Here is a 26,622-nt window from a genome sequence, read left to right as displayed (position 1 = left end):
GCCTGAACCCTGAGCTCTGGGTTGACTCCCAGAGTGCTACCGACTGCCTCAGCCCAGTTGCCAGAGCAGATGGCTCTGGTGTCCAGAGCTGCTGAGGACTGGAGCTGAGGCCTCGGCCTCCCTCCCCTCCCTGGGGCCTGCCACAGCAGGAAGCCCAGAGGAGACACACCTTTCTCTGGGAGTGAAACCAGTAGACAAGCACTGACCCCTCAGAGACCCTCTGCAGTATATCAAAAAAGGATAAGGCTATATATTAAATGACTATTTTATTTACATACCCTATTCATAAATAATTGAATCCTCTTTTTGACTGCACAATGATTCCTTGAAGATCGCCTAACGATTACACTGAGTGACTACAAGTAGATCAGCGGGCTTACCCATCTGTGTGTGACCACATTCTCACATCTGTACTCACGCACACACTCACACAGACACACACACACACACCAGCGGGGCGGAACGCCAGTGCCTCCGGGACTCTCAAAGCACCAGCATTTGGCTCCCAGCATCCGTTGGGGGCCCCTGTGGGAAAACTTTGCCCCATACACAGGTGTGAATTCGAGACGGCTGGAGAACAAAGAGATGTCAGCCAGGGAGCTCCCGCCCCGCCCTGCCCCCACCCCTCGGAGCTGGTCTGCCTTTGTTCATCCTGGAAGGCATCTCTTTGGATTTGCAAATATTTTAATTCACAGAAACTCAAGGAGAGGGTGGGGGTGGGGGCTGGGGTGGTGTGTTGGCCGCCCCTCTGTCTTTATCCAGGCCTTCTCCAGCCCCCGTAAGTGGCAACAGCATTCTAGAGACATGCAGTGGTGTGCTAGTACCATACACACAACACAAATGACACAGCCAGCAACAGTGGCCGGGCTGGTTGGTGGGGGGCCTCCGGCACCTCCAAGTCTCAGGCTCTGTCACAGAGCAGGGCAGGTCTGGTCCGCTCACAGGGTCCTCACAGCCACGGGGTAGAGGAGGGACAAGTGCTCGGCCCCTTTGATGGGTAGCTTTCTGGTGGTGTAGTAGTGGATGACTTCCGGGACACTGTCGAATGGAGGGCTGTTCTGACCCAGAATGTATTTCTCTTTGGTTTTGGCCAGTTTCATGTGCATAAAACCCTGGTTGCTCCTGTGAACAAAACACAGAGGTTATCAGAACTACCCCTCTGACACTCAGGCTAAGGCCAAGGGACTCCTCAGCTGTCTGGGACAGAAGGGATCCCAGCCATGAAGTGGCTGGGAGTTGCACCTCTCCATGCCAGGGCCAAGGCCCAGGACCAGATGAAATGCAGCTGCACCCAAGTGCACCCCCAATTCCAGCATCTGACCCAGAACCAGCAGCACGGCTGGTTCTGCTGCCAGGCTACAGGAGAGCATTCCAACACTGAATGATTCTAGGGGCTTCTTCAGAAAAACAAAACAAAACTTAGTCCCTCTTTATACTACTAGTGCATATCCCTGTTTAAGCCTTGCCTGACAGGTGCAAAGTGTGTTCATATCCCCAATGCCATGACAAGTGGGTAGGGCAAGGGTCATCACCCCCAGTTTCCAGAGGAGGAAATTGTGTGGCAGAGATGGCAAGTGATCTGTCCTTCCCTTTCAGTAGTAGAAAACTGTCACTGGGAAGGGGCCACCCAGCCAGGGACTACATTTCCCAGCCTCCCTTGCAGGCAGTTACCCATGTGACTTGGCTTAGCCAATGCAATGTGGGCAGAAAGTCTGTACTACCTGCCCTCTGCATCCTTCCCTTCTTCATAAACCCTGTCTCTCCCAAGGTCCAGCCTGTGTTGTCTCTGCTGGGTGGTCTTCCAGGCTCCCACAGGCAGAGCTCCTTCCTTCATCTGGTGGCACTGAGGACACGCGTGCCTTCCTGAACTGCAGGTACTTAGCCACCATCCCAGCTCCTCTGAGCATGCCACGGAGCAGAGCCCAGTCTATGTCCACCATGCTTGGCTTCAGACTTGCCTGAGAGGAACCTCCTGAAGTCTGCTCAAGGAAAAGCAGTGGGGTGGGTTCCTCAGAGATCAGAGCAGAGCCTGTGTGCTCAAAGCCCTTGGAGCCCACCTGCATCTGCTCACACAGAGCCAAGGCCATGGTCCTCCCACCAGCATTTGCCTGGCCCCAGCAGACCTCTCCCAGCTCTCGCTGGGGCTGCAGCCACACTGGACCCCTCACCCCTCCACCAGCCTGCCTCGGTCCAGGCTGCCGTCTTCCTGCCTACTCAGTTCCACACCTTTTATGATTCCACTATGATCCTGCCACCACACCTGTGGATGCTTTAGATTTTCCAAAGCACAGTTCACTTTATCGGGTGTCTGTCCCTTAGGTAGAAAGCTGGAGCTTCTGACAAATCACCTGCCCCCATCTCCACGGCCTCTAGAAGACTCCCCCAACCTGAGCTCCAAGCAGACTTGAAGGTTTGCAGCCTTTCCACTCCAGCTCCGCCCCTCGCCACTGTCGCTCCCACAAGGCCTCTCAGGGCTTGAACACATCTCTTCCAGTCAGGACTGGGCTTCCCAAGCTAACGAGTGCCCGCTCTATTGACACCTTAACTTGGGCTCCAGGACCATTTTCAAATGGGCAGAACAAATGCTTAATGAAGTGCGAGCACTAAGCAATATGTCTGCTTATAATAATGTATTGAGAGATGTCACCCTCAGCTTAACAGAAATCGTTGGGAGAGCAATTACATTTCAAGAGAGAATAATTCCTGTAGAGAACTGAAATTTAAATCAAGATTTTTTTAAGGCTGGCAATGTTCTAATTACAGAGCCTGTGGCAAGTTCTGCTCCTCAGTGAAGGGTCATTTCATTGGAGAATTGCCTAGACACGTCTGAGAAGCAGGCGGCGCACTTGCTTAGGCTGCAGAAAGGAAACGGCGTGTATATGACAAGAAGAATGTAAAACTCCATTCCAGTGAAGACTCACCTACCCGCCACGCCGAAGAGACCACAGATCTGTGCCAGCTTGGAAAGGGCTGTGATTGCTTAAATAACACACTGAAACTGCGTGGCTGAGAAAACAGCAGAAGAGTTAAAAAGCTGAGCTCTCAGAGCCACATGCCCAGCTTCGCCTGGAGAACGGGTGTGGGCGGGCGAGAGAGCAGGGCTGGTAAGAAGGGGCTGCAGGTGCCAGGGACACTCAGCAGGGAGGAGGGTGTGACCCTGGGCACATCATTCCCCTCTACGTGCATGCACTGAGTGGCCTTATGTTTTTGGGGTGCTGGACCAGCAGGCTTTGTGATTCTCACAGATCTATGCCTGGGGGACAGAGTGGAGGAGGTGTCAGGCAGACGGTCACGGCCGCTGGCGGGAAGAGTCTGCCAGTGTGCAGGTATGAAGCTGTAGGGGAGCGAGCCAGTTTCATTTTCAAAGTTAGGAGAGTAACTCACATGGATGAAAGTGACATTTCACACTAATTTGTTCTACAGCATCGGGCAAGGGATGTGGACAGTGACGGCGGCAATGGCTCTCACAGTCTGAAGCAGACGCTAAGCTCCTCTGTTCACAGGATAGGGGCTTAGAATGGCCAAGGTACGATGTCCTCTGTACCTTGGCTGCTGACAGATAGCGAGTTGGGGCAGCTGCCAGGCTGAGAAGAGTCTAGACGTCCCCTGGAAGTCCCTCCTGCCTGTCTGAGCCTGCTGTTTATCCCCCCCCAACACACTCCTATTTCGCTTGTGTAAGCACCCACAAGTTTACCACCTTGAGCCAGGCTGTGCCAATGGGGCAGGCTGGTCCCGAAGCTCAGAGACCAAGGCAGAGCTGGGACCAGCACTTGGGCTCCATGAACCCCCAGTCTGAGGCCTGACCATTCTCAGGCAGAGGGAGAAAGGCACGCTCACATGCTGACCCTCCCGGGCTCAAGCACTGCACCCCGTGGGTTCCCTAGCCCTCAGGCTGTCCTTGTGCCTTGCTGGGCTCTGTCCCTTCTCCCACTGCATCCACAGGGAGGCTGACTAGATGACCCCGGGGGGTGCTTCCAGCCCTAGGTCCTGGATTCCATATGTGCAAAACATAATCTGCTGCCTACCTGCTGAGGGCTTCCTGCAGGAAGGGGTCTGCAAGCAGCCTGACACATTCCCTCCACCGCTGCCCTCATCCCCAGTCCTGCTTTCGCTGGGGCATCGGCCAGGATTGCCTTCAGGGACAATCCTTCCTATAGGCCAGGCTCTATGTGTTTAAGCACCGAGGAGCAGACAGGGGAGGTGTCCGGCCCAAGATCACACAGTGATCATCAGCAGCCAATGTCCAGAGTCAGTGCTCCTGACCTCAGCACTCCCCAGACCTAAGAGAGGGCCTCATGTAACCCTCAGTGCTCCACGTGAAGCCAGGCAGGGGGGTGGGTGAGAGGCGTCAGACCCTGAGCAAACATCCCCTCCACGCTGATCTTCCGCTTCCACAGCGCCCATGGTGCAGGGCTGACAGCAGGTCAGAGACAGCAGAGGGGCTGGGAGTAAAAGACAATGTGTGGCACCCACGCAAGGGGCTGTGCCGAGGATTGGGAATGACATGTTCTGATTGGTGGAGCCCCCAGGACCGCCCCCCAGGGGTCTGAGGTCCCGAGACTATCTGCCAATCCTCGACCAATGCAAGGGTCAGGTGACGCCTTGTCCACACACAGCCAGGAGACATGCTGTGACAATACATTCTCATTGGTTAAGGTCCCCATGAGGGAGATGTCACCTAACAGTTGAAGATTTAAAAGCAGCTGCCAGGAGTGGCTTCGCTGACTCCCACCTTCACACAAAAGGAGAGGCGAGCATGAGCAAAGGAAGCATGAGCATTTCTGTGGAGAACAGAGGGGTACATCAGGCAAGGAGTATGCCCAGGGATGCGTGGCTGCTGCAGACAGCATGTATTCTGAGCTGCAAGCAGTCTGGGGGTCACCTCTCACTCCCCTGGGGTACTGTGGAGGAAACTGAAGCCAGACAGTATACTACCCTGGCCCAAGGTGCACAGCAAGGCAGGCTGCAGGTGAGCCCAAAGCCCTGGTCCTGCATCCCGAGCCAGGTAAGCCGGGCTCTGGGCCACACCTCCTCCCACCTTTCTTCAAGGCAGCGTGGACTTCCGCACTTCAGCACCATCGCGGTTCAGGGAGGACACTGCCCCCGGGGAGCTTCAACAGTCTGCTGTGCCTGCCAAGCTCCTGCATCAGCCCCGTCTCCTTTGACAGGACATCTTGCGAGGGCAAAGTCACAATGAGAGGTGTCTCTGGTGGGTGACCTGTCTAATGAGTCTTGTAAGGCTGGCAGAGGCCGGGGTGCTGGAGCTGTCACAGGCGTTCAGATGGCTCATTATCATCACAAAAAGCACCTCCTCATCATCAGGATTATCAAACGTGCCGGGCACGTAGGGCTAATAACAGGCCCCACCTCGCAGCGCAATCACGGGCTTTAATAAAACATTACTCAGCCTGCAGCTGCCGGCCGCTGAGCAGGGTACGAGGCCTCACCTCTCGCTTTTAGACCTAATTGCTTGATGCATATTTCATGAAGAATCCTGAGTAATAGTTATGTTAAACCGCTTCTTTTCATGATGAAATGACTTAAAAATACTTGCATATAATATTTATGCGGGAGAAGGATGGAAATTGGCCTTTGGGACTAACACGTGGGACCCAGTTACAGGACTCCAGACACAGAGGGGATTTCTGGTTTACCTTAGCTTGAAAGGTGTGTAGGGAGCTGCTGTCCTGACCCAGATGTCCTCAGAACATTAGCCCTCAGGTCAAAACCATCCAAGGCTCCCCATGGCCAAAACGGATGTAATGACATCCAGTACTTCAAGAGCCCCTACTGGGTACTGGGCTCTGAGCTGAGCTGTTGCCACATATTCTCTCATTTAAACTGCAGAGCAAAGCTGCTAAGTTGTTAGAATGATCACTATTTACAGATGGGGAAACTGAGGCTCAGGAAGGTTGTGTCTCATGGGACATGGTAGGGCTAGGATTTGAACCTATGTTTGCTGAACTCCAAAGCCTGGCATTCAGGGCCCAGAAGTTCCCACCACAGCCGCATCTTCCTCTGCTCAGCCACCCGCTGGCCTCTTTCTGCCCCAAGATCTGGCTTCCCCGCAGCTTGGTGAGAACTGGAGGCTGAGAATCCTGCAAGCCCACTGTGATGTTTCTCAGCCGGCTGAGCCGTAGCCCCCTCTGGCCTCTGGGCACACAGCCGAGGCACTGTGCCCGTCACCCATCCATCCATCCATCCATCCATCCGGGTCTGCCCAGAGCCGGGGCAGTGAGGCCCCATGCGTCCTCCCCTCCAGACATAAGCTCCTCAGGGCAGGCTGGTGGCTGGTCGACCTTGTCCCCGACTGCGGCCCAGCAAAGGGAGAAGCTGCACACTCTGAGGCTGGACACAGTGGATACTTTATCCAGCCAACAACAGTTCCAGGATGAGCCAGTGACAACTGGCAAAATGGGAAGGACTAGGGAGCTTCCGGAGGGTCATCCCTGCGAGGTGAGTACACAGGCATGTGCTTTTCATATCAGAAAGTCTCCCCCAGGGAGGCCACAGGGAAGAACGTGCCAGAGCCCTTTTCCCTTAAGATTTGGAAAAGACTTATTCCTGAGGCCACTCAGCCGCCCAGTGCCCCCTGCCCAGGCCTAAATAAAACATGAATGTGAGACAAGTTCCCTTGCAAAATCGTGGTCTTCTTGAAGGCGTAAGGTGAGCGCTGGCCCTGCCCCTCCCTACTCGGGCTCTAAGTGGCTGTGTCTTTTCTTCTTGTTGGGCTATTTTGGTATTTTTTTACCCACCACTCTTTCTTATGACTTTATTTTCTATTATCCCAAAGAATGTGGCACCATGCTGTTGGGCCATTTTAAACATTTAAATGTTACGCTGTGCAAAGATTCCTGGGCCAGGTCGGTGGAAGGGGAGGCAGAATGAGCTTGTGCATTTAAAGTGCACTCAACCATCAGCTGCCAGATAATTCCCAGGGGAGGGAGGTGTCGCAGGTCCCCTGGCCTTGGTGAGCAGGGCAACAAGTGCTCACACTCTGAGCCCTGGGAGCGCCGCCTCCATGCCTGACATCGGGGAGGGCCCTTCCACCCCCACAGACATGTACTTGCTTCCGACGGGGTAGAAGCAAACGGGGAAGTTTGTGCCGAATCCAAGGGAGTCAGGCCCAGCTCTAATGCTAACCTGCTGTGATGTGGGTGACAGAACCAGCCTGGAGGGTGACCATAGCAAGCTACCTCCGTGGTCACCTACCAAGCCTGCAAAATGGGCAGTTCCTGCCATAACCCCACCCGAGGATGGCGATTCTGCCTCTCGAAAGCAGTGCCTTTATGACACAGCTTTTGCTCTCCTCCCGCCGCCTCTTTGACCTCCAGGGGAGTGTGACATTTTGCTAGGTCTATGCCTCTAAAGACACTCTCCCCCTCACCCCCGCGAGCAGGACACAGCCACTCCAGCAACATAGTGCTGGAAGATTCGAGAAGCACGGCATTACCCATCTTACCACCTGGGGATGTGCTGCCAAGTGCTCTATGGACCTCCTCACAGCAACATCAAGAGATGGGCCTACAGACTGCAGGTGGGGAAACAGAGTCAGAGGGCTCAAGTGACTGACCTGGGAGTATGCAGCCACTGAGGCGAGAAGTGAGACTGAACACAAGTCCATTGAATCTTCACAGAGCCGGAGTGGGTGCCTGCCTGCCAGGCAGACGCATGACCCCGTTCTCCCTCAATGTGTGGCAGACAAAGAGGGGGTGGAAATCTCTCTGAAGAAAAATAGGCCACTGTTTCAGTGCAGCATTCAGCAAAGAGAGGCCCCTGCTATCTTAGCGGAAAGCCAAGAATCCCAGATGCGTGGAGAGCTGTAGCCTGGACCTGGGGTACCTCCCTTCAGACACCGCCCCAACACTGTGAGAGATGTGGCTTCACAGCAGCAAGTATTTCAACAGTCCACCTCTGTGGTCCAATTACCCAGAGCCCAGGCAGAGCCCACTCACACAGGTCCTGGCCTGCCTCTGGCATGGCTGAGAAGACCTTAAATGCTCCCTTAGTCCATGACTGGACGAACGTGTGGCCTCCCAAGGAAGCTGGGAGGGCTGGCATTATAGGCAAGATACCCACTGCACAGATGAGAAGAACAAGGGCCTGAGGGAGAAGCAACTTGCCCAGTCACCGTGCAAGGCTATCAGGGCTTCCTGAGCCAGGGGACCAGGATGTGAGTGCATGTCACTGTGTGACTGGGTTCTCCAACTGTGTGAGGCGTGGGGCAGGGGGCATGGAGGCTCCTTCTAGCTGAGATGTTCTAAGAGTCAAGGGAGCTGGGATAAAGGAGCTTAGGAGGCCCACACGGCCAACACCTGCATCCCGCCCACAGTTTCCAAAGCAGCCTTCACAGTGACAAGCCAAAGACACACACGCCAAGTTATTGTGAACAAACGTCTCGATGTAAATGCTGCTGAGTGAAATGACGTGATTTACAACCAAATAATTAGACTTTCAATACACGCATCAGCAGCGATTAGCCTTCCCGAGACGCCCAGGCATTTCTCAAGCTCTAAGTTGGCGGCCCAGGGTGAAGGCCTTCAGTAAATCATGACAGAAAGCCATCTCTAGGCAGGAGACCTGGCAGATGCCTCTCCTGGCGAACATGTAGAGGCATAAGGCTCGTTTTAGCACACAAAGCAGTAGGTATGTCAAAATGAATCCATTTTGGTCAATTTTCTCAGGAGAAAACCAACACATCATCAGACAAGAGGTTTTTAAATGAGGGCTCAGGCTGAGGGAGTGAGCCTCCCATTACCAGGGGTGTGTAAGTGGGAAGGCAATGACACTTGGTGCGGGGATCCCGCTGGATGCCTTTTGTAGTGCCCCCCTCAGGGTTCCCACCAGCCTCAGCCAAGTGCACATGGAAATTTCAAGGAGGGCTGGACGCAGAAGCGGAGGGGATGGTGAAATGCTGCCAAAGCTTCAGGAAGGGGAAACAGGGTCTAGGGCTCTTTATCTTTCTCTCTCTTTTTTTTTAACCTTTAATTGAGGACTTTTCTAGGAACACGAAGGCCTATGTGTGTTGGAAATTATTTTTCTCCACTCTTCAGCCCTAAGCGTCCCCCAAAGGGGGAAGTTCAAACTCTGATACCACTGATATCACTGGCTGGGCAAGTCCCCTCTCCCTGGGACTCAACGTCTCCCTCTGGAAAAGCTGGAGGGGGTCCTTTCAGTGCCGAGTTCTCAAGCCAGTGATGGACATGCCAGGGTGGGTGGGAGCAGCCCAGCAGGAGGAACAACGCAGGGCAGAATGGCTCCCCTCATGGAGGGAGACAGGTGCGTGCGCTGGCCACAGTGGATCCTGGGCTTGGGGACAGCAAAATGACAAAAGCAGGCTTCTCATGCCTGTGCCAACAGGATGGACAGAATCCAGGCCAAGGGTGATCTCTTCCTACTGAGGACAAGGCTGTCTGAGCCCTTAGGCTCCTTAAAGCAGTGGCTCCTACTTGGGGCAATTTTGCACTCCCTCTTCCCTGGGGAATATTCAGCAATGTCTTGACACATGGGTGCTACTAGCATCTTGTAAGAGGAGGCCAGGGATGCTGCTAAATATCCTACAATGCACGGACAGCCCCCACGACAAAGAATAATGTACCCTAGCTTCCAACAGTGCCTAGGCTAAAGCCATACCACTCACTAGACGGCCAGTGCCTCAAATTCTTCATCCACAACATGCGAATAACCAGAGTCCACCCTCACGGCTGTGGTGAGGGGCAGATGAGAACCTCCACATGAAGTGTGAACGTCTGACGAATCCTGGCTCGCCTGGCCCCTTTATGTAAGGGTTTAAGACACAGAGCGGAATCTGCCAAACGGCTTGGTTCCAGAGGGCTCCAGGCTGTTTCCAAGGACAGGACCCCCCAGTCCCACCTGAGCAGCACATGGTGGGGGATGTACTGCATCTGAGGAGTCTCCAGAGCAGGACCATGCAGAGGCTGGGCCAAGGCAGCCTCAGGGGAAGCTTTTATAGGACAAGGGGGGCCAGCACCCTGGGATTGACTCAGGCAGGGCCGGGGAGGGGGGTAGGCCTTGGGGTGCTTGAGGATGGTGCTGGACGCAGCCCAGGCTCAGGGCCACCCAGATCTGTGTCTGAGTCCCTGCCCTGAGCTGTGCCTGGTCTGAGCTTCAGGTCCCTGATCTGGGAAGTAGAGCTTTCACTGTTCACCCATAAGGGTAGTCTGAGGTCTGGACAGTGGGGAAGCGAGGCTCTCCAGGTGCGGAGGTGCTACCGAGTGTGCAGGATGTCGTTGGAGCCTGGGTATAAATCTGCACTCTTTGGCAGGCCCCTCAGATAAGTATGACTTGAAACAGGGGGCTGGCACTAGATTCTAGCTTAATGCATTTTTAAATTTTTAAATGAAGAATAGTGCCTTTCAGAAAACACTGATGCCAATGCAGGACTCAGGGTCCTGGCGTGGGTCCTGTTCTCACCTGCTGGGCAGGAGCCACTGCACCAGTGGCTGCCTGTCTGGTGTGTCTGGTGCATCTGGCTGGCTCTGTGCTGTCTGGGCTGAGCACCGAGCTAGGCTCCCTGTCTGTCTGCTCTGTCATTCGTGGCTGCACTGGCAGCCCAGAAGCCATGGATGTGGCTGCTGGAGCATCTCCTCCAGTTGGGCAGCCCGCCTGGCTGGGGTGGGATACCTGGGTTCTGGCACAGCTCTGTGGCTGGGTGACACGGGGCAAGGCATTTACTGCCCACAGATCGATTTCCTGAAACATCAAGTGTTCTTTCACCACACTCTCTAAGGCACATGTTGCACACAGGATCCATATGAAAATAGAAAAGGAAGCTGAGCGTGGTGACTCACGCGCTCCTCCCAGCACTTTGGGAGGCCAAGGTGGGAGAATCTCTTGAGCCCTTGAGTTTGAGAGACCAGCCTGGGCAACATCGTGAGACTCCGTCTCTGTAGAAAATTTAAAAATTAGCTGGGCATGGTGGCGCACGCTTGTAGTCCCAGCTACTTGGGAGGCTGAGGTGGGAGGATTGCTTGAGCCTGGCAGGTTGAGGCTGTAGTGAGTTGTGTTCACGCCACTGCAGTCCAGCCTGGGTGACAAAGTGAGATCCTTTCAGAAAAGGAACTAAACAGGAAACTGGTCATAGATGGTCAGTGGCATTTATTAAGTGTCTACTGTGTGCATTGCTCTGTATGCAACATTTCTGAGGGAGACAAGACACCAACCAGATAATTTGAGATCATATGGTTCCCTGCCATCATTTTACAGATGACACTGAGGCTCAGAGAAGGGCAGAGGTTTACTCTCTTTCTACAATAAAGCCCCCTGCCCCATGCCTCTATTGTGGAGGATTCTCTGGCAAGACCAGCAGACTGAATCTGCAGTAATGGGGTACTGGGGTGGGAGATGAGGCAGGGGGAGGGGGCATGCAGGGAGAGGAAGGAAGCAGCAATGCCCCCCGCTCCTCATTTCTCATCCCGAGTCACCCCATGGACCCTGGCTCTTGCTAAAGCACGGTGCTCACCCTCACCAGTCTTCCTGGACCACCCTGGTGGGGGCCTCCTCACCAACTGACCAAGGGTGTTCACCAGCACAGCAATGAAGCGGACTCACTATCCACAAAGCACCTGATCCAACTTACAGTTTTATTTAAGAAAAAAAGTAAAGATGAGAAACTCAACAATCCTTATCAAAACCCCAAGGTCATTCTTCACAGCAAAAGAAGAAAACAATCCTAAAATTCATGTGGAACCATAAAAGACCCTGAGTAACCAAACCAATGCTGAAGAAGAAAAAGTTAGAGGCATCGCACTTCCTGATTTGAAATTATATTACAAAGCTATAGTAATCAAAACAGTATGGTACTGGCATAAAAACAGACACAGAGACCAGTGCAAGAGAACAGAGATCCCAGAAACAAATCCAAACACATATGGGTCAACTAATTTTTGATGAGGGAACCAAGAAGACACAATGGAGAAAAGATAATCCCTTCAATAAATGATGCTAATAAAATAGATTTCCATATGCAAAATAATGAAACTGGACCTATATCTTCTATTATATACAAAAATCAACTCAAAATGGATAAAAGACCTAAATACAAAAACAGAAACTATAAAACTCTCAGAGCTTAGGGGAAAAGCTCCTGGACACTGGCCTTGGCAATGATTTTTTTGGATATCATATCAAAAGCTCAAAATAAATACATGGGACTATATCCAAGCTCCTGCACAGTAAAAGAAACAATAAGATGAAACGGCAGCCTACAGATTGGGAAAAAATATTTGCAAACCATATATCTGATAAAGGGTTAACATCCAAAATTTATAAAGGACTCACACAACTCCATAGTGGAAAAACAAATAACCTGATTACAAAATGGGCAAAAGACCCAAACAGACATTTCTCCAAAGAAGACATTAAAAAAATGTCTGACAGGTATATGAAAAGGTGTTCAACATCAGCAATCATCAGGGACATGCAAGTCAAAACCACTATGAGGTATCACTTCATACCCAGTAGAATGGCTATCATCAGAAAGTCAAAAGATAACAAATGTTGGCTAGGATGCAGAAAAAAGGAAACTCTTATACACTGTTGGTGGGAATGTAGACTGGTACAGCCATTATGGAAAACAGTAAGGAGCTTTGTAAGGAAATTAGAAGTAGAACTACATTATGACCTAGTGATCCCTTTTCTGGGCATATACCCAAAGGAAATAAAATCACCATCTTGTAAAGACATCTGCACTCCATGTTCACTGCAGTGCCATTCACAGTAGTCAGCATATGAAAACAACTGAAGGTCTGTCAAGGGTGAATGGATAAAGAAACTGTGGTGTATGTATGATAGAATACTATTTGGTCCTAAAAAAGATCTTGTCATTCACCAGACAGGAACAGGCCTGGAGGACACTAGGGGCAGTGAAAAAAGCCAGATACAGAAAGAAAAATACTGTATATGGCCGGGTGTGGTGGCTCACATCTGTAATCCCAGCACTTTGGGAGGCCAAGGTGAAATAACCTGAAGTCAGGAGTTGGAGACCAGCCTGGCCAACACGGTGAAACCCTGTCTCTGCTAAAAATACAAACATTAGCCAGGCATGGTGGTGGATGCCTGTAATCCCAGATACTCAGGAGGCTGAGGCTGGAGAATCGCTTGAACCCAGGAGGCAGAGGTGACAGTGAGCCGAGATCGCGCCACTGCACTCCAGCCTGGGCAACAAGAGCGAAGCTCCATCTCAAAAAAAAAAAAAAGAAAAAAAAAGAAAAAAAAGAAAAATATTGTATGATCTATCTCATTTACACATGGAATCTAAAACAAATACAAATATGTAGAGATAGAGAAAAAAACAGTGGGCCCTTGGGGCAGGGTGGGGAGGAGATGGGGAGATGTAGGTCAGAGGGTACAAAGGAGCAGACAAGCAGGATGAACAAGTCTAGGGAGCTGATGCACAACAGGAGGACCACAGGTAATAAACAAATTGTACTTCATATGGGATTCATGCTAGATGAGTAGATGTTAGCTGCTGTAGTCACACACACACACAAAAAGTTAACTATGTAAGGTCGGGGATATGTTAATTTGCTTCACTATAGGAACCTTTTTTGTTTTGCTCTGTTGCCCAGGCTGGAGAGCAGTGGTGAAATCATAACTCACTTTGTAACCCCAAATGCCTAGGCTCATGCAATCCTCCTGCCTCAGCCACCCAAGTAGCTAGGACAACAGCGGTGTGCCACCATGCCTGGCTAATTTTTAAAACTTTTTATAGGAATGAGGTCTCACTATGCTGCCCAGGCTAGTCTTGAACTCCCAGGCTCAAGCAATTCTCCTGCCTTGGCCTCCCAAAGCGCTGGGATTATTGGCAGGAGATACTGCATCCAGCTTATAGTAACCTTCTTACTATCTATATGTATTCTATAACATCATGGTGTATATCTTCATTATACACAATAAACTTTATTTGAAAAGAAAAAAAAAATCCAGAGGGGCCTTTTAAAACTGCAAATTAAGACAGATCTGCTGCTCAAAGGCCACTGCCTCTAACCCAAGGGTGGTTTTTCTTCCCCAATTTCAAAGGCATCTGGTTGGCTGGGAACCACCCAGAAACCCTGCCAAGGACCTTTTGCAAATCATATGAATGACTGTGGTTCCTGGTGGAAAAACTCCCAATAGTTCTTGGGAATCCAGGCCTCAGTTTCTTCATCTGTGAAATGGAGAATAGTATACAATGTTCCCTGAAGTCCACTGAAAGCTAAGTAAAGAGCTCAGAACTGGGTGCTGGGGTCCTGGCTTCTGCCTTCTCAGGCCTTGGTTCCCCCATCTACATGATGAAGAGACAACCTTTGAAGCTTGGCACATAGGAGATGCTCACACCACATGGGAAGGAAGGATATTAAACAAAAGGACTCGCCTTCATTACAAACACCCCAGAGCCCCAGCGCTGGAAGAGGAGTGGAGGTTCTTAAAAAATAGAGTTGATTCAAGTGTGTCCTAGAATGTCCACCAGTACCCAGAGACTTACTTGTTAAGCCTGTGGCCCCCTGGGTCTCTTTGCAACCAAAATCTGTTTTAAACCGCCCTCTAAGAAATTCTGATGCATATGCAAGTTTGAGAACCATCATTCTAGCTCCATCTGATGATGGAAACTCCTCTGTAATATCCACAATATTTACTGTCCAGCTTTGCTACTTACCACCACCACCAGAGAGCTCACTCCCCACCAAGACAACCCCTTCCAAACAGACAGCTTTGCCCATCGTTAAGTTCTTCCATGTCCTGAGCTGAAATGTGACTAACTACAGCTTGCTGAGGTCAGCCCAGCTCCGAGCTCTAGCTCCTGCAGGCCAAGTCCACTGCTTCTGCCCTGCGAAGGTCCCTCAGACAGGAAGACCTGGGCTGCTCTTTTCCAGCTGTCCCCCTGGGGCAGAATTTCCTGCTCTTTCCCATCCTGGTCGCTTCTGCTGCCCATTCCCCAGGCAGTCACCATCTGTCACACAGTGGGAGCTAGCAACTGAACAGGGTCCTGTGGGGTCTGTCCAGCTTGGCTATCAGCCCTGCTGGCTGGACACAACTCCGTCATTAACACGGACACTCCTGAGCTTTAGCTGAACTCCTTTTTGGGGTCTGCTGACCTCCTGAGTACCCCCCTCTTCCAGCCCCTCCAAAGTCCCAAGAGACAGGGTCTTATTGACATGAAAGTATCATCAGGTATAGCAACACTCGTCTCTTGACCACCCCAAAAGGGGCAGGGGCCGAGAGCTTTTCTGTGGTGGGAAGGGATGGGGGGGGTCTTGCTTTGTTGCCCAGGTTGGAGTGCAGTGGTACATTCATAGCTCACTGTAACCTTTAACTCCTGGGCTTAAGTGATCCTCCTGCCTCAGCCTCCTGAGTAGCTTAGGATTACAGGTGTGAGCCACCATGCCCAGCTAATTAACTTTAATTTTTTTTTTAATAGAGACCGCATCTCACTATGTTGCCCAGGCTGGTCTTGAACTCCTAGGCTCAAGCAATCCTCCTGCCTTGGCCTCCCAAAGTGCTAGGATTACAGGCATGAGCCACTGTGTCCAGTTGGGCCCAAGAATTTTAAGAAGCAAAAGCCACTGGCTTTGGCCACACTTGGAAGGTTTGGAAATGGAACTTTGAAAGGTCACTGTCAGTTCTTCGTCGTCTGGGTTCTGGGGGGCAAATCTTCTCATGTTGGACATTCATTCTGGCAGCTTCTTGACAATCTCTTTTCTCAAGGTGGAGAATTTTCTCAAAATTAAATCTCCAGTTCTTTGCTCCGTAATGAAATTGATTTCTGCCTTGACAGACAACAAAGCTTTCATTTTATTATTTGGCTTGGGTTTGACCACATTAATTATTGCTGTTTTTTCCCCCCCAGCACGTCTGCAAGTAATTGAGTTCCACAAAGTTACTTACTCTAGGAACTGACTGCTTCCTGAAAGCACAGCTCCCACAGAAGTAAAACAGGCAACCCTAGCTTCTTCAGAGATGACTATTTTGGTTAGGGTTGGAATAATTCAGAGCAGGAAAATGCATTTTCCTAGCCTGAAAATCTGAACTCAACATGGGGTTATGCGAATATTTGGAGACTGTGAGTCTGAAATGTGGGTGTCCAGGTCACACCATCTCCTGCGTTTGCTGCCTCAGTCATCTTACCATTGATGTATCAGAATCCTACACTGCCTCGAGTTTCTAATCACTGTTACTGGCATCATTCTTCCTGCCTCTGAGAACACTCTGCGGACGCCTGTTCAAGTCAATTCCTAACACCAGCTATACCAGGAGCTAAGAAAAGCCTGCCCAGCACCGTGCAAATGCGTTTCTCCCTGCGAGGTTGTGTTCAGCCTCGGTGGGGCATACGCCTTTAGTGCCAGGAGGAAATGATGGGCACACAGCTTGTTCTCTGGCAGACTGGGAGGGCATGGGGGATTGTTGAAGGGATGGAGGGCTGGGATGTGGAGGGCTGGTGGAGCCACAGGTGAGCCCCTCATCTCTCTAAGCCTGTCTCCTTGAGCATAAAGTGAGGTTGCTGTGGGGAGCCAGAGAGAGTTGACTAGGGCTTCAGGGTGTACAAAATCGTGGTCCTGCACCACGATTGCATTTATGCCTCACAACGATCCTGAGATGTAGGAACTATTACTCTCCCCATTGTACAGATGTAGAAATGGAGGCCACACAGCTAGTAAGATGCAGAATGGAGATCTGAACCAGGGAGGGATTCTGGCTCCAGGTGGTCTACCTTCTGAGCCACAATACTCTATGCTCTTTCTCTACTGAGCCAGTTAAAGTACCCCCAAGTAACTGAGGCACAGAGAAGTCACAAAGAAAAGTTCAAGACAGAGCTGGAACCAGAAAACGGGTTTCCTAACTCCACAGCCAATGAACTTCCTGCTCTGCCTCATTAAAAAAAAAAAAAAAAAAAAAAAAAAAATCCTCTATTATAGGTCAGGTGACTTTAGGAAGCCAAGGCAGGCAGATCAGCTGAGGTCAGGAGTTCAAGACCAGCCTGACCAACATGGTGAAACCCCATCTCTACTACTAAAAACAAAAAACAAAAATTAGCTGGGCATGGTGGTGCACACCTGTGATCCCAGCTGCTCTGGAGGCTGAGGCAGGAGAATTGCTTGAACTTGGGAGGCGGAGGTTGCAGTGAGCCAAGATCATGCCATTGCACTCCAGCCTGGGTGACAGAGCGGGGCTCTGTCTCAAAAAACAAAACAAAACACCATTATAAAAGAGATTCACTATGGAAAATCCAGAAAACACAAATCCAAAATAAACCAAAAGAAGGTAAAAACCTGCCATTTCATCACCGCAGATAGTGGTTAATCACAATTCGGCATAGTGCCTTTCTATATTTTTCCCACATACATGCGTACAAGCATGTGACATACGGTCACTGACTGGGCTGAACTTTGTAAACTGATTTTATTACAATCATGGCTCATTTTGAATGTTGTGATTATTTTTCTCCTGAATACCATCTCTAAATGTTTCCTAAGTACCTATCCTGTGCCAGGCCCTCTGGGGTGTTGAGATCGAAAGACACATTCCCAAAGGAACCCTCAGCCAAGAAAGGTTCCTAGCAGATGACAAATCATTTCACACTACAACCCTGAGGGTAAAAATCAGATGTTAGACGGCAAATTTAGAAAGCAAGGTCCCAGGGTTTATGTACCTAGATTTCTTCCTGGGCGTTTTCTAGTAAAAACTGGAAAACCTGCTGGACAAATTCTAGAAGAGCTATAACATTTTATGCACCTCAGTTTTAAACCTAGAAACAAAAACTGGGTGACATTTTACAAAAGAGAGAGAGGCTCTATCACTTCCAAGGGAAAACTGAACAGCCGGCCACCCTAGCCAAGCTGGGACCTTAGGGAGGAAGGACACTGTATAGGCCTTTCCTCTAATCTCCAACCTAAACGTCCTTGTACTTCGCTGTTGCTTCCCCATAACTTCCCCAGTTTTTTCTTCTCAAAAATCTTATCATCTGAAGTCCTCCTCAACTGGCCCCTCCTCCAGGAAGACTTCCAAGATGCCCCTAGTCAGGCTTACTTTCTTCCTCCCTCACTCTGTCCTCTGCCACACCTCTGTCCATCACAGTACTTCCCTACCGTCCTGTCTCCTTGTCTAGACTGTGAGCTTAGAGTCTGATGTGTCTTTGTCTCCTCACCCAGCTGACAGCCCAGGGCACGATAAGAGCTCAGTGGTGAAAACCCTGCTGCTGGCTTGTCTATAAGCCCTGCCCTGAAAGCCTGTGCTTAAAACGTGGCAGGGTGATCGCCAAGCTGCCTGAGGCCATAAGCAGAATGTGGATTTTCCAAAGGAAATGGCAAAAATAAAATAAAATTAAAATTAAAAAATGGTTTTAATTAAAGCATTTGTAATAAGCTGGCTTTGCCAAACCCAATTGTTTCTGATATTCCTCTTGGGTGAAATAATCTTTAAAAAGATAAAGAGAGAAAAAAAAAGCAAAGCATTATTAAAAGTGGCAGAAAACACTTGTGCTGGAAGGAGGATGGAGGCTGCTCAGAGCGGAGCTTCCTAGAGAAGGGCAGGCGCAAGACACAGGCCCGTGGATGGAACGGCCTCTGCTCCAGCAGAGGGCAAGGGCGCGTGCGTGCCAGCGTGCTGCACACACAACAAAACCTCATTTTATAGCCCTAACATTTGAACTGCAGGAGCGAAGACGAGGGCTATAAAATTTGACATCTGATTTTATAAATCTGCCTCAAGTACTGACAATGTCTGTGGAGAAAATGAGAGAAGAAAATACAGTGCTTATGGGGCTCCAAAGAGTGATAACCCTGGTGTGGGAGCTGGGACATCTAGGGGCTCTACCAGCAGCCTTCCACAGGACCTCAGCAAGGTCCTCTTCCCTCCCTGTGCCTCAGTTGACCCCACCTGAATGCCAGGGTCTTGACCTGGATGATTCAACTCCCTTTGGGCTCTGACTGCCCAAAGGTCTGGGGAACAGTCAGGCCCTGCCTTAACACTGGGATTTTACCGTGTGAAGTTAGTGGCATCAAGCCCCACCAAATGCCTCTAGGTAAGGGCCAATCATGTTTCCCGCGGAGCCTTTGCATCACTTACTCAGCTATCAGTAAAATAAGCCCCTACAGCACAAAGGCTCTGCAAACAACCCCACCTGCATCTGTGCAGCCTCTCAGAGTTTACGAGAGCCTCCACTGCCATTGCAAATCTGGGCCTCAGGGCTGGAGGCTGAGACGGGAAGTGACTTACTGGTGACCTCCTGGCTGGTGGTAATGGTGGGATTCAGGCTATGATCCCTGGGCTCCTGGTCACAGCCCTTCTCTCCATGCAGCCACCCTTTCACTGATGGCAGATGTGACATCTGCAGCTGTCCTCGTGGCCTTCCCTGCAGCACCCTGTATGCCTTCTCCCAAGTCGCCAACCAACTCATTCCCAGATGGCTTTTGCAAAAATATTATTAAATAATTCAAATTAACAAGATGTTAGAAATGTGATTGGAAAGAAATGTTTTTCTCATTTGGAGAGACCACCCAGTGCCTCAGAAGGCAACTGTCCCGGGGCACGAGAGGTTTCCTGGAGATGGACGGGCAGTTGGAATGCTTCCCCGGTGGCGGAGCTGCACAGGCAGATTTATGTGGGCTGATATGAGACAATTAAAAACCGGCTGGAAATGTAATCGGGGCTGCTCAGATGCTGGAGAAGACCAAGGAGCTCCGGTAAAACAAAGGGCAATGCTGCATCCCTGGCTCAGAGGGGGAACCCCAGCCTGTTGACGGGCACGTCTGGCACTGCCAGGTTGGGGGGTGGTGCACTGGGCCGTGAACTGGCAGTGGCAGAGTGAGGCAGAATGAGTGCAGGCACCTCTTGCCTCTGGGTTTTAGGCGGCAGTGGGAAGGGGGAAGCTGAGCTGCGGGGAGTCTGTTTTCCTGGGTTTTTTCCAGGTCTACATTGCAGCCGGGAATGCCACCATCCACCCAGCTGCTCCGAAATCTGGATGTGGTCCTTGACTCCTCACTCCTTCTCCCTCTCATCAATTCTACCTTTGTACGCCTCTCCTTTCTACTCCCACTGCCCTAGTCCTTCGCTCCTGATCTGTCACACACCCAGGGCTAGATAGGGCTCCCTAAACTTCTCTCTCGCCAGCTATGTAGGCCGCCTGCCACCGGCCCCTCTGAATTGGCCTTGGTCTCCTACTTTGCTACCAGATAGTCTCAGCATCATCAGCCTAGCACCTGGGTACAAACGGAGAACTTCTAAGCTTAGCTGGAGCAACTGGCTGAGAAGGGTCAAGAAAGAACAGTGGTCCAGGAGCTGGGCAGGGTCAGCCTCTGCCCCTCCCTGACAACATGGCCTTAGGTTTCTAAGCCCCTTTGAGCCTCTGTTTCCTCTTCTGTAAAGTAGGAGCAATGAGTTGTGCTTTCTTCACAGCTGCTTGAGGGCTGGACCCAGAGAAGAAACTAGACTCCTCCAGTTGGGTTATGGATGCTGACACTGTTTGCTTATAGCCAGACAGAACCAGCCCCTCTGGTTTCAGGTCTCTGGGCTTTCTCTATGTCACCACTGCCTGTGGAAAGGTGTCTGAGAAATGTTGGGCACGGGGCTCACGGTCACAGGTGCTGTCAGAAAATCCAGCTTAGGTTCAGAGACGGGGTTGGCCATTGGCTGGACTTCTCAGTGCCTGCCAGAGAGGAATGGGGGTGTTTCTACTCCGAGAGACCTCACAAGGTAGAAAGAGGCCTTGAGCTGTGTTGCAATCTCATCTCTTTAACGCATTAACTGTGACGTAATGTGAACAACAGTCTCTCTTTTTTTGGGGGGGGGGATGGAGTCTCGCTCTGTCGCCCAGGCTGGAGTGCAGTGGCGCGATCTCAGCTCACTGCAAACTCCGCCTCCCAGGTTCATGCCACTCTCCTGCCTCAGCCTCCGGAGTAGCTGGGACTACAGGCGCCCGCCACCACGCCCGGCTAATTTTTTTGTATTTTTAGTAGACACAGGGTTTCACCGTGTTAGCCAGGATGGTCTCCATTTCCTGACCTTGTGATCCGCCTGCCTCGGCCTCCCAAAGTGCTGGGATTACAGGCGTGAGCCACTATGCCTGGCAAGTTTCTTTATCTGTAAAAATGATAGCAATGGTTGCTACTCTTCTCGAACATACTATCACAGTGTGAAAGCTGGCTATTCCCAAATATCAGGCCCTATGCTGGGCATGCTGACCTGTATCACCTCACTCACACGTTACAGCAGCCCAGAGCACGTGGCGTGGCAGGATTTACACCTGCTGTGCTAGAGAGTAAACAGAGGGCTCAGAGAATAGGCAGAACTCAAACTAGGGTCTGTCTGAACCCTTCAGAAAGAAGGGTGCAAATCATGGTGACTAGTCTGGGATCCTGTAACTTGTCAGAGGCAGAGCTAGGATTTGAACCCAGGTCTCCCAGGCATAAGCCCAGGGTTGGTCCTACACTCCCCATCCTCACTGCACCAGAATCACCAAAGCACCAGGCTTGGAGTCCAGGAGAAGCGCCAGTCTAATGTTGAGGGTGGCATCCTTGGCAATGTTTTACCACCAGCAGGGCACATGTTCTCAGTAATTTCTGAATAAAGGGAAATGTCATCTAATATTCCTCACAGTGTCCTCTCGACAGTGCACTCTCTTATCCTGCAAGGCATCTGCACATTCTAAAGTTCACTGTTCTCATTTAGTCCTCGCAAAGAGCGTTTGGGGAGTCTCTGTTTTGCCTACAGCAGCGGCTTCTAATTGTGGCATTTCCTTTAAACCTTTTAGAAGGAGAAAACACGAAGCACGCTAATTGAGCAGAAAGTTCATTTTTCCTCCATCAGCGCTGAAAGGACATGAAATCCTCCATGTGGTAAAAGCAAAGAGACACACCCCCTCTTCCCCCATCACCCCTGCTGCCCTGACTCAGGCTGGCTCAAATGCTGCTAGCAAATAGGGCCTGCTGGGAAAGCCAGAGGCAGGCAAGCTTCTTCCTGTCTCTGGGCCTCAGTATCTCTACCTGTTTAAGATATTGGACCAGAAAATCGAAAAAGTCTCTTTCTGTTCCCTAAACCCCAAGATTTCTGCCCAGGGTACTCCTGGAGCTGCTACCTTGACTAGCTGCTAACATGCTTCCCTATGAGATGAGGAGGCCAGACCGTAAGTTTGGAAGATGGGCAGGAGAGCTGGAGGCGCAGCAGCATGGTGATGCAAAAGGACCACCTGTTGAGTGGTCATCATCTCCAGCTCCTGATGAGCAACCCGGAGGTCAGAGAAGTTTACTCACTCATCCAAAGTCACACCAAAGGACAACATACAGAGTGCAAGAGAGGTGAGAGGTTCAAGAGAGGTTATCCAGGATGAGGGGCGCCTGGATTGGACTCCAGCTCTGCGAGATTCTTTAGCATGCTTTCCAGCTGTAGCCACATAAAATCTAGAACCCATCATCGTAAAGGAGAGTGGATGTGGGCAAAGATGGAGACTTCCAGGTTGAACCCAGACAATTTGCAATGCACTAGGCCACACTGAGCTCTTTCCCCAACAACCTGTGGCTTTCTGAGGTCTATAATAAAGATACTTGAGCTACCACTGATAGAGTACTCACTATATGCTGGGGCATATGCTAAGCACTTCACATATATTGTCTCTTCATTAATACACCTGTGAAACCCATTTTATAGATGAGAAAACCGAGGCTCAGAGATGTTCAGTCCCTTTGCCCAACACTACCCTGTTAGTATGTGGCAGAGCTGGGTTTCAAGAGCCTAAACCAAGATCCAGAGCCATTGTCTTTACCGCTGTGCAGAGCTCCCTCTGTTGGAGGAGCCGTGGGGCACATGGCCAGGAGCTCAGGGCCCCTGCAACCACAGCTGAGCAGTGTGGGGGTCCCAGGGCAAGCAGTACTGCACCTGAGCTGCACACACCTGCCTTCCCTGAAGTCTGCTCTTAAAAGGCTTCATCACCCCTGCAGGGGCCTGGCTGGGGAATACAGAGACCGACTAAGTCCAGGTATTCTGGAGCTGTGCAGGGAACTCAGTAATGGCCAGGGAGTTCCCACTGTGGCTTTGCAGGGACTGCCCTGGTGGTTCACACATGGGAGCAGGCAACCACCATGGAGCTAAGTGTCTGGAGTCTCAAATGTTAACCCAACAAGGGGATGCTTGGATGGCAGAAGGAAGTGGAGACTTGCTCCCTGCTGATAGATGAGCAGAGAGCAGGCTTTCCTTATATCCCCACTCCCACCGCCCCCTCAAACCTTTATTATTTCTTGCTCCTAGCTGTCAGCAGCAACAAACTAAGATTAATCACTTGCCTGCCTGGACCCAGACATGCCTACTGTTTGAAAACTCTCCCCTTCGCTATATTAATCAATGAAGGGACAGACAAGAGAAAAACAACCCTAACTGCCATGCGCCTCCCAGTGCCCCTCAGCTCTTCTTGGCCCTATTACACCCACCCAACCTCCTCTGGAGCTGCAGGAGGCATTTGCTGGCTGAAGACTAAGTACCCAGCAGTCAACACAAACCCGGCTGCTCTAAGCCGGATACAAATAGATGTCATCAAGCAATCTGAAGGACAGGAGGCATGTTCTTGATAATGTCCTGCTCCTCCTCCCCTCCTCGGAGGAGATGGGACGTTCCTGCCATCCTTGGACTGAGAGGAAAGTGGTCTAGTCACGGAACCCTTAAACTGGAAGCAAGTTTATTAATCAGACCCCAGACCCTCATTTTTTCGATGCAAGTGGAGAAGACACTTGCCCAAGTCACCCAGTACAGCAGGGACAGCCTGGACTCACCCAGGGCTCTGTCCATTCTGCTGCTTCCATGGTGATTTCTGAAGGCTCTGGAAAAGCTGGGAGAAGCAGAGACTGGTATATACTGAGTACCATCTGTGTGTAGAGCTTACCTGCCAAGCCTTACTTCTTGCTGAGGCAAGCATCCTGTGATGCTCAGGAAGGTGCAGTACCTTGCCTAGCATCGGGTGCGGGCAAAGAGATGGAAGCGGGACTTGGATTCAGTTATCTGACTGCAGAGCCTGTGTTTTCCCTCTCCGTCTTGAAAAGGGCTGCCTCGGTCTCCTGGGAGGCCTGCTCACGTGCTGTTCACCTTCTGGACTCCTATAACAGGCCCCTCCCCAGCTCCCGGTCTGTGCCAGTTCACGTGGCATGTGTAGGGACATGGCGGGGAACGGGGGGATCATTGAGGGGATGCGGAGGCAGAAGCTGTGTCCCTCCTCACCAGTACTCACGGGCCCCCTAGTTCACTCATGGTTCTAGAATACAGCCCTGACAATAGCATTGCATCCTGCTTCAAACCTTCAGGACTCCCTGCTGCCTCACAAGTGAAGCTCCAACCCCTCCACCTGGTGATCAGGGCTACACCTCACTTGGGCTCAGATGAATGTGTCATTTGTTGTTCTTATGCAAGCTCCGCACTGCCCTGTCTCTGGGCCCATTCTCTCTGCAGCCTGCCTCTTCTCCCCTGTCCATGGGTCCAAGACCTGCTCATCCTTCACATTCCCCTTCCTGGTTCCTTCCCTCTTTCATAGCCTGGAACCTCTCACAGAAAGAGTACTTTCTACTTTGGGCAGCCCTGAACACATTCTCCGTGGGTTATAGGCTTAAGTGTCTTCCCTTCCTCGTCAGGCTGTGAGCTCCTGCAGGGCTGCAGCTCATTCAATAACTGACACTGGACAGGGCAGAGCTCACGGGCTGGGTCGGGGAGGCTGTGAACAACCAAGTGCCACAGCATGATGGAAACAGGCCAGACCCCAGAGGCGCCTCCTTAGATCACGTTTGCAAGAGGCCAGGCAATCTGCCTTCAGGGATTAGAAAGCCAAAGGTCCCTCTGTGAGGACCGTATGCGGCCATTACCCCCACTGGCTTTGGGACTCTCACCACCTCAACCGAGCAGGGGCTGGGTCCTTGTTAAAGCTGCTGCCTGCAGAGGCCTCAGAGATGCCACTCAGTGCCCCTTTCCCATGGGTCACACAGGATCCCTGCTCCATGAGGGCAGAGCCTGCCCAGCAGAACTGGAGGCCACAGCACTCACCCTGCCTCCCTGCTGCCTGCCCCCAGCTACAAGCCCCCCAGTCTCTGAAGTCCTTCCTTCATCTTGTCCACATTCCTTTGCAAAAACTCACCAAAGTAGAACTCGGGATGACTCATTCGCAGGCCAAAGTGCCTGAAGAGCCTTTTAATGAGATTTTTTTCAAGGCTTTTCATCCCTTTCCTCCACTGCCAGCCTTTCCAGAGACAGGAAACTGTGTTAAGAGTTTGACATTTTCTTGCCAATTTCTCAGCTCAACCCTTTGCTCCCTGAGGATGGAGTGAGAGTACCCAGGGGCCAGTGGTGGGCGCCAGGTCAATGAGTTGGCGGGCAGCCAAGGGGGAGAGTTCTGCAGGCAGGAAGGGGTAAGGAAACTGTTCAAGAGTAATCAGGCAGAATCGTTGAAGACGATTCACAGGTGGGGGCCCCCTGCCATGGAGGGGGCTCCGAGATGGGATGAGGTGTGTGCTGGCACCACCGTGGGTTACTGCAAGTGCAGAAAGTTGGGGGGTGGGATGCAGACAGGTGGCAGCTTGGGCTGGTCCAGGGACCTGTCTGGTCACCACAGTGGGAAGCTGTCTCCATCTCTGTGGTCAGTGGTCAGCTGCCAGCCAGGCAGCCTTACATCAATCCCGAATCCCTTCCGGGGGTCAGTTTCCCCACCCAGGAAGCAAAGGGATTGGAGTTAATGGGCCTCAAACACTTCCAGGTTTGACACTGGAAGACCTTTCGACTGGGTGTAAGGAATGCTGGGGAGGAGATGGGAGGACATGCATGGGAGCCCCATGGCCTCCACTCCAGTCTTGGCTCTGCTGTGGACCCTGGCAGGCATTCAGCTTCTCCCAGCCTAAGATGAGGAAGAATATGCCTCGCAGCAGGACCCCGGTGAGTGCACCCTGCACATCAGTGGCCCTATCACTGAGAACTGCCTCTCAACTCTTCTGGGAGCCCCTGAGACCCGCCAAGGCTCTCCTGCACCTCCACGTCTCTGCCTGGGCTGTCCCCTCTACCTGAGCTGCCCTGCTAGCCATCCCTGTCTGGGGAACACCTGGCTTCCCTTGAAGGCTCACGTGCAGGCTTCTCCCTGCAGCTTCTCCTGACTCTCTGTGGCAGGGACCGCCCACCCACACCGAGCTCTGGGCTCCCAAGATCCCCTGTGCAGACCTGTGTACAACATGACACAGGTTGGCCTGGCCAGGCTGAGCCCCTGGAGGCTGGGCCTGACTGTTCTCACCTCTGGACTCTCTCTGATGCCCAGCCCAGTGGCTGGTACAGAGGGTTCTGAAAAATACCTGCTGAGGGAAGGGTGGACGGGGTGTCCTCTGAGGCTGAACTCCCCCAGATGCTTTCTTCACCCTAGAACACCCTCAGGGCAGGACAAGCTCACATGAAAATGGCCAGAGGTGGATAACCAGCATAGCTGGAATTCCAATGTCAATTTGCACCAAGCTCCTGACAGTGTCAGGAATGCCATTCCCCACCCACCCCTGCCAGGCAGGCCGTGAGTATCTGAGAGAACAGGCCCCTCACTTGGTGGCTGACAACGATGGTGCTTGCTCCAGGCAGCCAGGACATGCAGTACCAGGACAGCTCCCCTTGTGGTTGAGGTGATTCTTT

General features: G+C 51.5%; 1 protein-coding gene and 1 non-coding gene across 3 annotated transcripts in view; both read right to left on the bottom strand.

The window, feature by feature from the left end:
- Window positions 1-251: 251 nt before the first annotated feature.
- SHB (SH2 domain containing adaptor protein B) overlaps window positions 252-26,622 on the bottom strand; it is a 149,294-nt gene continuing 122,923 nt past the window's right edge. For both annotated transcript variants that reach the window (XM_077965687.1, XM_015117416.2), the window contains one exon: window positions 252-1,122. In XM_077965687.1, the coding sequence (XP_077821813.1) occupies window positions 939-1,122 (184 nt within the window). In that variant the 3' untranslated portion in view covers window positions 252-938. The remainder of the gene's footprint in view (window positions 1,123-26,622) is intronic.
- Window positions 17,660-17,723, bottom strand: LOC114672895 (U7 small nuclear RNA). The gene has a single exon (XR_003723426.1). It is a non-coding gene; the product is annotated as a U7 small nuclear RNA (small nuclear RNA).

This window comes from Macaca mulatta, chromosome 15 (assembly GCF_049350105.2).
Source record: "Macaca mulatta isolate MMU2019108-1 chromosome 15, T2T-MMU8v2.0, whole genome shotgun sequence".
Taxonomy (NCBI): Eukaryota; Metazoa; Chordata; class Mammalia; order Primates; family Cercopithecidae; genus Macaca; species Macaca mulatta.
Note: the sequence above shows the minus strand (reverse complement) of the source record. Positions and strands in the feature narration are given on the sequence as shown.